This window comes from Staurois parvus, unplaced genomic scaffold, assembly GCF_062004578.1.
Source record: "Staurois parvus isolate SC_StPar_1 unplaced genomic scaffold, SC_StPar_1.0 ptg001923l, whole genome shotgun sequence".
NCBI classification, from domain to species: Eukaryota; Metazoa; Chordata; class Amphibia; order Anura; family Ranidae; genus Staurois; species Staurois parvus.
Genome location: NW_028319719.1, coordinates 194712 through 208638, shown reverse-complemented (window position 1 = coordinate 208638; position 13927 = coordinate 194712). Strand labels below are relative to the sequence as shown.

Here is a 13927-nt window from a genome sequence, read left to right as displayed (position 1 = left end):
GGTTCTAATTTAAGAAAAAGGAATGGAAGAGAAGAACAAAAATGGCAATTCTGCCAAAAAATATCCAAAATAAGATCAGCTGAAAAAAAAAAATAGAAAAAAAAAGTTCAACATAAATTATGAAAAAAAGGGAAGAAAAAAATAACTAAAAATTAAAAAAAAATAGAGAGAGAAAAATTAAAACAAAACAAAGCGCCACAAACGAAACAAAGGAATAAGAAGAAAAAAAAGGAAGACATACAGCAAAAAGTTTACAAAAAAAGGAGAAAATAAAAAAACAAAAAAAAAATTAAGAGGAAAAAAAAATAAAATAAAGGGCAGCGATGTTTTTAAATAAAGAAATAAGAAAAAAAAAAAAAAGATGACATACTGTAACAAAACTTACAAAATAAAGAAGGAGAGAAAAAAAACAAAGCGCAAAAAATATTAACAAATAAATGAAAAGAGATAAAAAATAAAACAAAGTGCAACAAAAAAAATTAGAATGAAAAAAAAAAAAAAAAAGAAAATGAGAAAACCTACTGCAACAAAAATAAAATAATGAGGAAAAATAAATCAAAAACACAAAAAAAAGAGAAAAAGCGAACCTCAAAAAAATATATCTATATATTAAAAAAAAAAAAAGTCTAAAGACGTAGTGAACCGTTAGCATAGCCCCCCCCCAGGAGGGAGCGTTGGGCACTGTAAAGGACGTGTTGGAGTCGCGCTCGTCGTCGCGGATGACCTCACACCTGTTTCTAACTCAGCCGCTAAAAATAAAAAGGCCGTAAGCCTAATTTCGGATGCAAGTTTAGCGCCGTGGCGAGTAAAATGAATGCAGGGGTGTTTATTTTAGGCGATGGGGGTCATCGCGTGACTGTGGAGGGCAATGGCTGCAGTTTGCGCTTTTCCTGCACAGGGGCGGAAAAAAAAAATTAAAAAATAAAATAATAAGAATAATAAAATAAATAAATGAACCTCTAACCCCCAATAAATAAACAAATTATAAGACTATATATAAATAAAAAAATAAACAAATTATAAGAATATAAATAAATAAAAAAATAAACAAATTATAAGAATATAAATAAATAAAAAAAATAAACAAATTATAAGAATATAAATAAATAAAAAAAATAAACAAATTATAAGAATATAAATAAATAAAAAAAATAAACAAATTATAAGAATATAAATAAATAAAAAAAATAAACAAATTATAAGAATATAAATAAATAAAAAAATAAACAAATTATAAGAATATAAATAAATAAAAAAATAAACAAATTATAAGAATATAAATAAATAAAAAAAATAAACAAATTATAAGAATATAAATAAATAAAAAAAATAAACAAATTATAAGAATATAAATAAATAAAAAAAATAAACAAATTATAAGAATATAAATAAATAAAAAAATAAACAAATTATAAGAATATAAATAAATAAAAAAAATAAACAAATTATAAGAATATAAATAAATAAAAAAATAAACAAATTATAAGAATATAAATAAATAAAAAAAATAAACAAATTATAAGAATATAAATAAATAAAAAAATAAACAAATTATAAGAATATAAATAAATAAAAAAATAAACAAATTATAAGAATATAAATAGATAAAAAAATAAACAAATAAGAATAATATATTATAAAAATAAATAAATAAAAAAAGAATTGAGCGGCGAGAGAATTTTAATTTATTTGCAGGGAGTTATTTAAAGTCACTTGGGATACCCGGAGCAGAAGACGCGTTTAAAAAAAAAGAAAAAAAAAAAAAAAAAAGGTCACATGACAAGGATGAAAGAAGAGGCGAGAAATGCCGCGTGAGGCTGTTATTTACTGCGCCCAATTCGCGTCTCCGTCTTTTTTTTTTTTTTTTCTTTCAATTATGTAAATACTGGATTTTCTAAAAATATCAGGTCGCTTTAGACAGGAAGTGAGGAAAAATCTGCAACAGGGACACAGACGGAATTAAAACCTGGACAGGGCTGCTGGAGACTTCTCCTCACTTCCTGTTCTGCTTACACGGTTTTCTACAAGACAGGAAGTGAGAACTCTCCAGCAGCTAACTTCCTGTCTGGGAAAACAGTGGTCACTGGGACAGGAAGTGAGGGGAATTCTGCACAGGTAACTTCCTGTCTGGGAAAACAGTGGTCACCGGGACAGGAAGTGAGGGGAATTCTCCAACGGCTAACTTCCTGTATGGGAAAATGGTCATCACAGGACAGGAAGTGAGGGAAACTCTCCAACCGATAACTTCCTGTCTGTAAAAATGGTCACCCCCCCGGAATAGACTGGTGGAGTCTCCCTCCCTCTGCTCACTTCCTGTCCCAGTGACCACACAGGGAGTGAAGTGAAATTTCCCTAATGGGACATAGGCAGTAACAGCTGTATATTTTTTTTTGCTGCTCATTTCCTGTCCCAGTGACCACACAGGAAGTGGGATGAAATCTCCCTAGTTGGGACAATGACAGCGACTGACTTTTTTTTTTCTTACTACTTCCTTCCTGCCCTAGTGAGCACACAGGAAGTGGGGCAAAATCTCCGTAATGGAGCGTAGGCAGCAACTGTTTTTGTTTTTCCCACCTTACTTCCTGTCCTAGTGATCATAGTGGAAGCCGAGTGAAATCTCCCAAGTGGGGACACAGACAGCAGACACCCTTTTTTTTTTTTTGCTGCTCTCCTCCTGTCCTTGTGACCACACAGGAAATGGGGTGAAAAATCCCAAGTAGGGACACAGACAGCAGTTGAGCAGCAAAAAAAGAAAAACACGCAGCACTTCCTGTCCTAGTGACCACACAGGAAGTGGGGTGAAATCTCCTAAATGTGGACACAGACAGCAAACTTTTATTTTTTTTGTTGCTCGCTCCCTGTCCTAGTGACCACAGTGGAGGCCGGTTGAAATCTCCCAAGTGGGGACACAAACAGCAGACACCCTTTTTTTGCTGCTCACTTCCTGTCCTAGTGACTACACAGTAAATGCGGTGAAAACTCCCAAGTAGGGACACAGACAGCAGTCGCTGCAAGGTTTTTTTTTTTGCTCCTCACTTCCTGTCCTAGTGACTACACAGGAAGTGGGGTAAAATCTCCATAATGGGACATAGACGGCAGATTTATTTATTTTTGTTACTGCTTACTTCCTGTCCCACAGTGGAAACGGCATGAAATCTCCCAAGTGGGGACACAAACAGCAGACACACTTTTTTTTTGCAGCTCACTTCCTGTCCTACTGACCACACAGTGGAAGCCGGGTGAAATCTCCCAAGTGGGGACACAAACAGCAGACACGCTTTTTTTTTTTTTGCTGCTCACTTCCTGTCCCAGTGACCACACAGGAAATGGGGTGAAATCTCCCTAATGGGACATAGACAGACTTTTTTAATTTGTTACTGCCTACTTCCTGTCCCAGTGACTACACAGTGGAAGCCGGGTGAAATCTCCCAAGTGGGGACACAAACCGCAGACACACTTTTTTTTTTTGCTGCTCACTTCCTGTCCTAGTGACCACACAGGAAATGGGGTGAAATCTCCCAAGCGGGGACACATCAATGTAAATCTGAGGAGCTCTCTCTTCCCCACCCCATCCGAAACTAAACGTTTGTGGCTGGAGTTGGGCTATAACTCGAGTCGAGTATTTTATTTCCTCGATTGAACCCGGTTGGGGACAGTTTGCAGTCCCCGATTCCATCTAATACCCCCCCCCCCCCTCCCGGCTGTATTTCCTATTGGCGGTGCTGTGGGGAAGGCAGGGCATGGCGTGGCCTCATGACAGACTGATGACACGGACGGTGATCCCGATTCCTCTCTGATTCATCCTCCTCCTCCTCCCAAACTTCTTACGTAACCCGCCGCCTCTCCCTGCCCCCTCCCTAATAAATCTGCTAAAATTACCCTCCCAGCCGCAGCCCTCCCGCAGGACCCATTTCACACGGGGCGGGTGCAGCCGGGAGTCTAAATTTGAACACTGCAGGGGGAGTGGTTTGCCAATTAACGCCGGCGGCCATCTTGGTAGGAAGTCGTTCACGTAGAGGCAATGCAGGGCCAGGGTCCTGCAGCACCCGAAGGGGCCAACGTGCCCCCCTTACACCTGTGAGCTGTAACTATGGGGTGCAGGTCTCACCCATCCAGCTGAAGCGCCCAAGGCAGATGCCTCTATTGCCTCCCCCACTTGGGATGGCCCCTCCCCCATCTTTCTATATTTAGGCCGACTTCCTTGAATCTGATACATTGTTACCCGGCTATAAAAAGAGCATAAAAATGTCATAAGGCCCCAAAAATAGCCAAACAAACTGCATCAGGGCGAGCATAATGACCCAACGCCACACTGATTGGATGGTATGCAAATTGTGGAGGCGGAGCTCTAGCACTCTCCCGCCTCCTGCCTCCCACAAGGGAACATGCGTGTCCCTCTAAGGCAGGGGCCACCAAACCTTCTAAAAGGAAGGGCCACTTTACTGTCCCTCAAACTTGACGGACAAGCTGGAGTAGAAAACGTATTGGGGTCAGTTGATCGTTGGTGTCAGTGGGATGAATAGTGCCCCATCATTGGTGTCAGTGGGAGGAATAGTGCCCTATCATTGGTGTCAGTGGGAGGAATAGTGCCCCATCATTGGTGTCAGTGGGAGGAATAGTGTCCCATCATTGGTGTCAGTGGGAGGAATAGTGTCCCATCATTGGTGTCAGTGAGAGGAATAGTGCCCCATCATTGGTATCAGTGGGAGGAATAGTGCCCCATCATTGGTGTCAGTGGGAGGAATAGTGCCCCATCATTGGTGTCAGTGGGAGGAATAGTGCCCCATCATTGGTATCAGTGGGAGGAATAGTGCCCCATCATTGGTATCAGTGGGAGGAATAGTGCCCCATCATTGGTGTCAGTGGGAGGAATAGTGCCCCATCATTGGTGTCAGTGGGAGGAATAGTGCCCCATCATTGGTGTCAGTGGGAGGAATAGTGTCCCATCATTGGTGTCAGTGGGAGGAATAGTGTCCCATCATTGGTGTCAGTGGGAGGAATAGTGTCCCATCATTGGTGTCAGTGGGAGGAATAGTGTCCCATCATTGGTGTCAGTGGGAGGAATAGTGCCCCATCATTGGTGTCAGTGGGAGGAATAGTGTCCCATCATTGGTGTCAGTGGGAGGAATAGTGTCCCATCATTGGTGTCAGTGGGAGGAATAGTGTCCCATCATTGGTGTCAGTGGGAGGAATAGTGTCCCATCATTGGTGTCAGTGGGAGGAATAGTGTCCCATCATTGGTGTCAGTGGGAGGAATAGTGTCCCATCATTGGTGTCAGTGGGAGGAATAGTGTCCCATCATTGGTGTCAGTGGGAGGAATAGTGCCCCATCATTGGTGTCAGTGGGAGGAATAGTGCCCCATCATTGGTGTCAGTGGGAGGAATAGTGCCCCATCATTGGTGTCAGTGGGAGGAATAGTGCCCCATCATTGGTGTCAGTGGGAGGAATAGTGCCCCATCATTGGTGTCAGTGGGAGGAATAGTGCCCCATCATTGGTATCAGTGGGAAGAATAGTGCCCCATCATTGGTGTCAGTGGGAGGAATAGTGCCCCATCATTGGTGTCAGTGGGAGGAATAGTGCCCCATCATTGGTGTCAGTGGGAGGAATAGTGTTCCATCATTGGTGTCAGTGGAGGAATAGTGCCCCATCATTGGTGTCAGTGGGAGGAATAGTGCCCCATCATTGGTGTCAGTGGGAGGAATATTTTCCCATCATTGGTGTCAGTGGGAGGAATAGTGTCCCATCATTGGTGTCAGTGGGAGGAATAGTGCCCATCATTGGTGTCAGTGGGAGGAATAGTGCCCCATCATTGGTGTCAGTGGGAGGAATAGTGTCCCATCATTGGTGTCAGAGGGAGGAATAGTGTCCCATCATTGGTGTCAGTGGGAGGAATAGTGTCCCATCATTGGTGTCAGTGGGAGGAATAGTGTCCCATCATTGGTGTCAGTGGGAGGAATAGTGCCCCATCATTGGTGTCAGTGGGAGGAATAGTGCCCCATCATTGGTGTCAGTGGGAGGAATAGTGCCCCATCATTGGTGTCAGTGGCAGGAATGGTGCCCCGCTGTTCTGCCTCCCCCCCCCCCACTGAGTGGGTCCCATGGTGGTGTTGCTGGAGGTCCACCAAGGAGCCAATAAACACACAGCAACCAAAAGGGCCCCCAGGGGCCGGAGGAGCCGCGGGTTCACTTCAAAACCTGTTTAACCAGAACCAGCTCAGCGGCCCCTTAGCTACGCCGCGTCCAGTGCGGTCAGTTGCAGACGAAACCCGATCCGGAGAGTCGCCCGCACAGTGCCCACGCCTCTGTTCCATCGGGGGCCCCCCCCTAGGGGCCCCTCGTCCACCACATTCATGTAATTATGGGGTAGGATTTAGGAGGAAGGGATTTGCGAGGAATGCGGTGTAACGGTCGGAAAATTAAAAGCAGAACCTCCGCGGGGCTGGCGAGGAGGAGGAGGGGGGCGGCGGCTTGCGGAGGACGCACGCCGGTTGGTGCTGCCAAAATTTTCCGCTCGTAAACCCATATACGGGAATCGCCGCGTTATCGCCAAGACGAAAAAAAAAAAAAAAAAAAAGGGGGGGGGGGAGGGGTTCGTTTCAAATTCGCTGCGTCCGCTTATAAAAACGCAAAGCGCGGTCCCTGACACCATCGCAGACTATGTGTCATTACCGCCCCCCCTCACCAAATGGGCATCGCCTGCAACCAAGATTTTAATAGCACTTTTTTTTTTTTTTTGAATCACCTTGAAGGACCTTCCCGTCCTATCGCCGACTGGCATTCCGGGGCGTGTCCTTATCAGCCGAGCGTCATTGGCCAGCGAGGGGACGTCGCGGCGGGACAAAGCGTGGCGCTGCTTGGCATGGGCAGCGGGGCGTTCGGTGCCAGGAAAGGGCGGGCAAGGCTGAGACGCAGGAAATTAAATTTCCACGCGGGGATTGGCCGGCCGATAAGCCGACGCGGCGGATTCGTTGCGAGAAGCGATCTACGAAAAATGTCGTCGTGATGCCAGCGCTGGGTTCTCAAATAAAAGGGGAGGGGCATGGGCAAAGGGGGGGGGGGCGGTAATGTGAAGCTGGACGTGGGGGGAGGGAGCGCGGCCAAAGGATGACGCATTAAAAGCGCACTGTGGTTTGGCTGTGTCTTGTGCAGCTTAAAAACGACGCATGGCCTGCTGGCACTTGTAGTACATCGGCGGCTGGCGGGCTTCCTACTCTGGCCGGCCACCCAGGAAGACGTCACCAGGGGCCCCGTCAGTCACTCAGGACTAAAATTACTTCTGGAAGCTCCCGGATTTAACGCCGTCGGGGGTTCTGCCGTGTCTCGTGCAGCAGCCTGAGGAGTAGGAAACCCAGGCTTGCTGGGACTTGTAGTACATTAGCAGCTGGCACGCTTCCTACTCCGGCAGATGCGGGGAGCAGCCACCCAAAAAAACATTACCAGACACAAATGGGGGTCAAGAGTCACTCAAGACTGCGGTTACTGCTAGATACTCCCCGGATTTAACTAGACTTAGAGATCCCAACCTGTACCTCAAGGCTTGCTGGGACTTGTAGTCCATCAGCAGCTGGTATGCTTCCTACTCCCGCAGATGCAGGGAGCAGCCACCCAAAAAAGCATTACCAGACACAAAGGGGAGGGGGGAATGGGGGGGGTATGAAGGGGGCTGAGAGTTACTCCAGACTAAAGTTACATGTAGATGCTCCTAGCTTGCCACTCAAGGCATGCTGGGACTTGTAGTCCATCGGCAGCTGGCACGCTTCCTACTCCGGCAGATGCGGGGAGCAGCCAGCCAAAAAACATTACCAGACAAAAATGGGGGCCAAGAGTCACTCAAGACTGCGGTTACTGCTAGATACTCCCCGGATTTGACTTAAGAGACCCCAACAGGTACCTCAAGGCTTTCTGGGACTTGTAGTACATCAGCAGTTGGCATGCTTCCTACTCCGGCAGACGCAGGGAGCAGCCAGCCAAAAAAAAACAATACCAGACACTAACGGGGGGGGGGGGGGTGAGAGTTACTCCAGACTGCGGTTACTGCTAGATACTCCCTGGATTTGACTTAGAGACCCCAACAGGTACCTCAAGGCATGCTGGGACTTGTAGTACATCAGCAGCTGGCATGCTTCCTACTACAGCAGATACAGGGAGCTGCCACCCAAAAAAGCAATGGGGGCCAAGAGTCATTCAAGACTGCGGTTACTGCTAGATACTCCCTGGATTTAACTAGACTTAAGAGATCCCAACCTGTACCTCAAGGCTTGCTGGGACTTGTAGTCCATCAGCAGCTGGCAGGCTTCCTACTCCGGCAGATGCAGGGAGCAGCAACCCAGAAAAGCATCAGGCACAAACTGGGGGGGGGGGGGGAGGCTAAGAGTTACCCCAGACTAAAGTTACTTGTAGATGCTCCTAGCTTGCCACTCAAGGCTTGCTGGGACTTGTAGTACATCAGCAGCTGGCATGCTTCCTACTCCGGCAGACGCAGGGAGCAGCCAGCCAAATAAAAACATTACCAGACACAAACGGGGGGTGAGAGTTACTCCAGACTGCAGATACTGCTAGATACTCCCTGGATTTAACTAGACTTAGAGACCCCAACCTGTACCTCAAGGCTTACTGGGACTTGTAGTCCATCAGCAGCTGGCATGCTTCCTACTCCCGAGGGGGCGCAGGGAGCAGCCACCTCGGAAAATGACTTCTAGATGCTCCCAGATTTAAAGCTGTCCGTATCGAAGTTTAGCAACAAGAGATCCCAACCTGCCTCTCAAGGCTTGCTAGGACTTGTAGTCCATCGGCAGCTGACATGCTTCCTTCTCCGGCAGATGCAGGGAGCAGCCATCCAGTGTCACCAGATAAAAAACCAGCGGCTATGAGTCACTCAAGGCTAAACCTACTGCTAGATGCTCCCTGGATTTAACGCCCTCTGCATTTGAAGGTCCCGACTTTCCACTCAAGGCTTGCTGGGACTTGTAGTCCTTCAGCAGCTGGTCGGCTTTATACTCCTGCGAGGTGCAAGGAGAACCCACGCTGGAAAATTACTTCTAGATGCCCCTCGATTCAGCCGCGTCTTGTGCGGTAGACAGACACCGCCTAATGCTTTGAGAGCTGAAAAACCCCAACCTGCCACTCAGCACTTGCTGGGACTTGTAGTCCGTCAGCAGCTGGCCTGCTTCCTACTCAAAAAATGACTTCTAGACGCCCCCTGGATGTAGTGCCGTCTGCATGGAGGTTTAGCTGCATCTCCCGTAGTAGATGGAGAAAGCTCAACACCCTGAGAACTAGAGATCCCAACCTGCCACTCAAAACTTGCTGGGACTTGTAGTCCATGGGCAGCTGGCAGGCTTCCTACTCCTGCTGGTGCAACCACCTCGAAAAATTATTTCTAGAAGCTCCTGAATGTAACGCCGTCGGCACCAAGGTTTAGCCGCATCTCCAGCATTAGACAGACACCGCCGAACACCTCGAGGACCAGGGATCCCAACCTGCCGCTCAAGGCTTGCTGGGACCTGTAGTCCATCGGCAGCTGGCAGGCTTCCTGCTCCATCAGATGCAGGGAGCAGCCACACAAAAAAAAACATCACCAGACACATACAGGGGCTACGAGTCATTCAAGGATAAAGTTACTCCAGGCTTGCCGCTCAAGGCTTGCTGGGACTTGTAGTCCATCAGCAGCTAGCAGGCTTCCTACTCCTACGGGATGACGGGAGGAGCCATTCGGGAAAATCACTTCTAGCCGCCCCTCGATTTAGCCGCCCCTCGATTTAGCCGCATTTTGTGCAGTAGACAGACATTCCAGAGCTGAAAATCCCAACCTGCCACTCAGCACTGGCTGGGACTTGTAGTTCGTCAGCAGCTAGTAGGCTTCCCACTCCTACGGGATGACGGGAGGAGCCATTCAGGAAAATCACTTCTAGCCGCCCCTCGATTTAGCCGCCCCTCGATTTAGCCGCATTTTGTGCAGCAGTTAGACATTCGAGAGCTGAAAATCCCAACCTGCCACTCGGCACTGGCTGGGACTTGTAGTTCGTCAGCAGCTGGCAGGCTTCCTACTCCAGCAGATGTAGGGAGCAGCTACCCAGAAAAGCGTCACCAGTCACATACAGGGGCTATGAGTCATTCAAGAATAAAGTTACTTTTCGCTTGCCGCTCAAGGCTTGCTGGGACTTGTAGTCCATCGGCAGCTAGCAGGCTTCCTACTCCTACATGGTGCAGGAAGAAGCCAGCCAGGAAAACAACTTCTAGATGCTCCTTAATTTAGCCGCATCCCACGCAGTAGACAGACGCCGTCTAACACCTCGAGAACTAGAGATTCCATCCCGCCACTCAAGCCATTCTGGGACTTGTAGTCCATCGGCAGCTAGTCGGCTTCCTACTCCTACGAAGCCAGTCAGGAAAATTAATTCTAGATGCTCCTTAATTTAGCCGCATCCCGCCCAGTAGACAGACGCCGCTTAACACCTCGAGAACTAGAGATCCCAAACCGGCACTCAAGGCTTGCTGGGACTTGTAGTCCATCAGCAGCTAGTCGGCTTCCTACTTCTACAAGGTGCAGGAAGCAGCCAGTCAGGAAAATTACTTCTAGATGCTCCTTAATTTAGCCGCGTCCCACGCAGTACACAGACGCCGCGAGAACTAGAGATTCCAACCCGCCACTCAAGCCATTCTGGGACTTGTAGTCCGTCGGCAGCTAGTCGGCTTCCTACTCCTACGAAACCAGTCAAGAAAATTACTTCTAGACGTTCCTTAATTTAGCCGCATCCCACGCAGTAGACAGACGCCGCTTAACACCTCGAGAACTAGAGATCCCAACCCGCCACTCAAGCCATTCTGGGACTTGTAGTCCGTCGGCAGCTAGTCGGCTTCCTACTCCTATGAAGCCAGTCAGGAAAATTATGTCTAGATGTTTCTTAATTTAGCCGCATCCCGCCCAGCAGACAGACAGACGCCGCTTAATACCTCGAGAACTAGAGATCCCAACCCGCCACTGAAGGCTTGCTGGGACTTGTAGTCCATCAGCAGCTAGTTGGCTTCCTACTCCTATGGGGTTCAGGAAAATTACTTCTAGATGCTCCTTAATTTAGCCGCATCTCACGCAGTAGACAGACGCCGCTTAACGCCTCGAGAACTAGAGATCCCAACCCGCCACTCAAGCCATTCTGGGACTTGTAGTCCATCGGCAGCTGGCACGCTTCCTACTCCCGCAGAAGCAGGGAGAAGCCGACCCAGAAAATTCCTCCTAAATGCTGCGGGATTTCAAAGTCTCTTCTCGGAACGCAGTTAAAAAAAACCCAAAATGACTGAAACGGGGAGAATTTGCGCTGGGGGTCAGTTATTTTGCGCTGGGGGTCAGTTATTGGCGTGAATTGGGAGAAGGCGGGCAAACGCATTTCACGCATTCTCGTGAAGGGGAGGTCGGGGGAATTTTTCTTGCCGAAAGTGAAAGTGTTTTCCCAGCAGAAAATGGTTTCCTGCCAGGACGGGCTTCTACGCTCCGGTGTGGACGGAGCCCTGTTGAGTGTTGGGGGGGGGGGTAAAGGTTGGCGCAGCGGGCGCCTCGTGGTGCCCCGCCGGGTTCCTTACCTCGCTTTCAGCTCGTTGTGCTCCTCCCGGACCTTTCCCAGCTCCAGCTGCAGTCTCGCCCTCTCCTTGGCCACGGAGTCCAGGGTCTTGCGGGCATCGGCCAGCTCGGTCTCGTAGGCGGACTTGATGCCGGACACCTCGCGGCTCACCACCTCCTCCGACTCGGTGATGCGCAGGCGCAGCCCGGCGTTCTCCGACTCCAGGGAGCGCACCTTGTCGATGTAGACGGCCAGCCGGTCGTTCAGCTCCTGGAGGTCTTCCTTCTCCTGCAGCCGGGTGATGCGGGTCGGCGACAGCGGGGTGGACGAGTGTCCGCGGTTGCCCCTCCTCTGGCCCGGGGTGTCCATGGCGGCTGGCGGATCTGCAGTAGGGGGGGGGAAACGACAGAAGAGAAGGAGACGGTGTGAGCTGAGCGCGGCTCTCCAGGATCTATGACAGTCAGAGGCTGCGTGTGATTATCACATTCCCTGGGAGGGGCCACAAGAGGACGGGAAAACCCTCTCTGCTCCCAGCCCAGCCCGGCGTCTGCGTTATTCCAATCGTCTCGGCTTTATTCAAATCGACTTTCTGCTCGTCTGACTGCGCCAGCTGCTGCCGCTCCTCTCGCCCGACCGCCGCCGCCACCGTCCCTCAAGAGGCTCGGCAGCAGCTGCAACCCGAATTGGGGATCCCCGTGCGAACGGACAAGAACGACCGCCCGCTCTTCGATTTTTGTGCGACACGAATTTCTGCCCGATTGAGTCGCAGCTGGATGCCGGTTGCGGTCTTTTTTTTTTGAAAAAAAAAATTAAAAGAGAGGCCACTTTGGCATGCCGTAAGTGCAGCTTTAAAAAGGTAAAACCCTTCACCGGCACCATTAGAGGATCATGAACATGCCCAAATTTGTGCCCGACTGAATCACAGCTGGATGCCGATTGCGGTCTTTTTGTTTTTTTTTTTTTAAATTAAAAGAGAAGCCACTTTGGCATGCCGTAAGTGCAGTTTAAAAATGTAAAAACCTTCATTGGCACCATTAGTGGATCATGAACAGTACCCGAATGTGGGTACTGTTCATGATCCACTAATGGTGCCGATTTAAAAAAAAAAAAAATTAAAAGAGAGGCCATTTTGGCATGCCGTAAGTGCAGCTTTAAAAATGTAAAACCCTTCATCGGCACCATTAGAGGATCATAAACAGCTCCCGAATGTGGGTACTGTTCATGATCCACTAATGGTGCCGATTTAAAAAAAAAAAAAAAAATTAAAAGAGAGGCCACTTTGGCATGCCGTAAGTGCAGTTTAAAAATGTAAAAACCTTCATCGGCACCATTCGATTTTTGTGTTCGATGGGTTTTGCGACTCGCCTGGCAAAGAACCCACCCGACTTTCTGCCCGACTGAGTCACAGCTGGATGCCAACACCATTAGTGGATCATGAACAGTACCTGAATATGGAGATGATGGTCCCGATTCGTGACATTTTAAGCTGCACTTAAGGCATGCCAGAGTGGCCTCTCTTTCAATTTTTTATTTTTTTTTTTAAATCGGCACCATTAGTAGATCATGAACAGCGCCCGAATGTGGGTACTGTTCATGATCCACTAATGATGCCGATCAAAAAAAAAAAAATTAAAAAAGAGAGGCCATTTTGGCATGCCGTAAGTGCAGCTTTAAAAATGTAAAACCCTTCATCGGCACCATTAGAGGATCATAAACAGCTCCCGAATGTGGGTACTGTTCATGATCCACTAATGGTGCCGATTTAAAAAAAAAAAAAAAAATTAAAAGAGAGGCCACTTTGGCATGCCGTAAGTGCAGTTTAAAAATGCAAAAACCTTCATCGGCACCATTCGATTTTTGTGTTCGATGGGTTTTGCGACTCGCCTGGCAAAGAACCCATCCGACTTGCTGCCCGATTGAGTCACAGCTGGATGCCGATTGCGGTCTTTTTTTTTTTTTAATTAAAAGAGAGGCTACTTTGGCATGCCGTAAGTGCAGTTTAAAAATGTAAAAACCTTCACCGGCACCATTAGTGGATCATGAACAGCGCCCGAATGAGGCCACTTTGGCATCCCTTAAGTGCGGCTTCATGAATCAGGACCGTCATCTCCTACAACCTCACGCATTACTTTGATGCGACTGAGTGCCATAGACTGAATTGTAAATTCTCAAAAGTCACATGAAAATCGAATGAAAGTCGCATGAAAATTGGAAGTCGTATGAAAATCGAATGAAAGTTGCATGAAAACCGAATGAAAGTCGCATGAAAATCACATGAAAATCATATGAAAGTTGCATGAAAACCGAATGAAAGTCGCATGAAAATTGCATGAAAATCAGAAGTCGTATGAAAACCGAATGAACGTTGCA

General features: G+C 47.8%; 1 protein-coding gene across 1 annotated transcript in view; it reads right to left on the bottom strand.

Annotated features, from left to right (window-relative positions):
• LMNA (lamin A/C) overlaps positions 1 to 12016 on the bottom strand; it is a 66427-nt gene extending 54411 nt beyond the window's left edge. Inside the window, exon 1 of the mRNA XM_089664496.1 lies at positions 11580 to 12016. Coding sequence (XP_089520622.1) covers positions 11580 to 11926 — 347 coding nt within the window. The 5' untranslated portion in view covers positions 11927 to 12016. The remainder of the gene's footprint in view (positions 1 to 11579) is intronic.
• Between the last annotated feature and the right edge of the window lie 1911 nt (positions 12017 to 13927).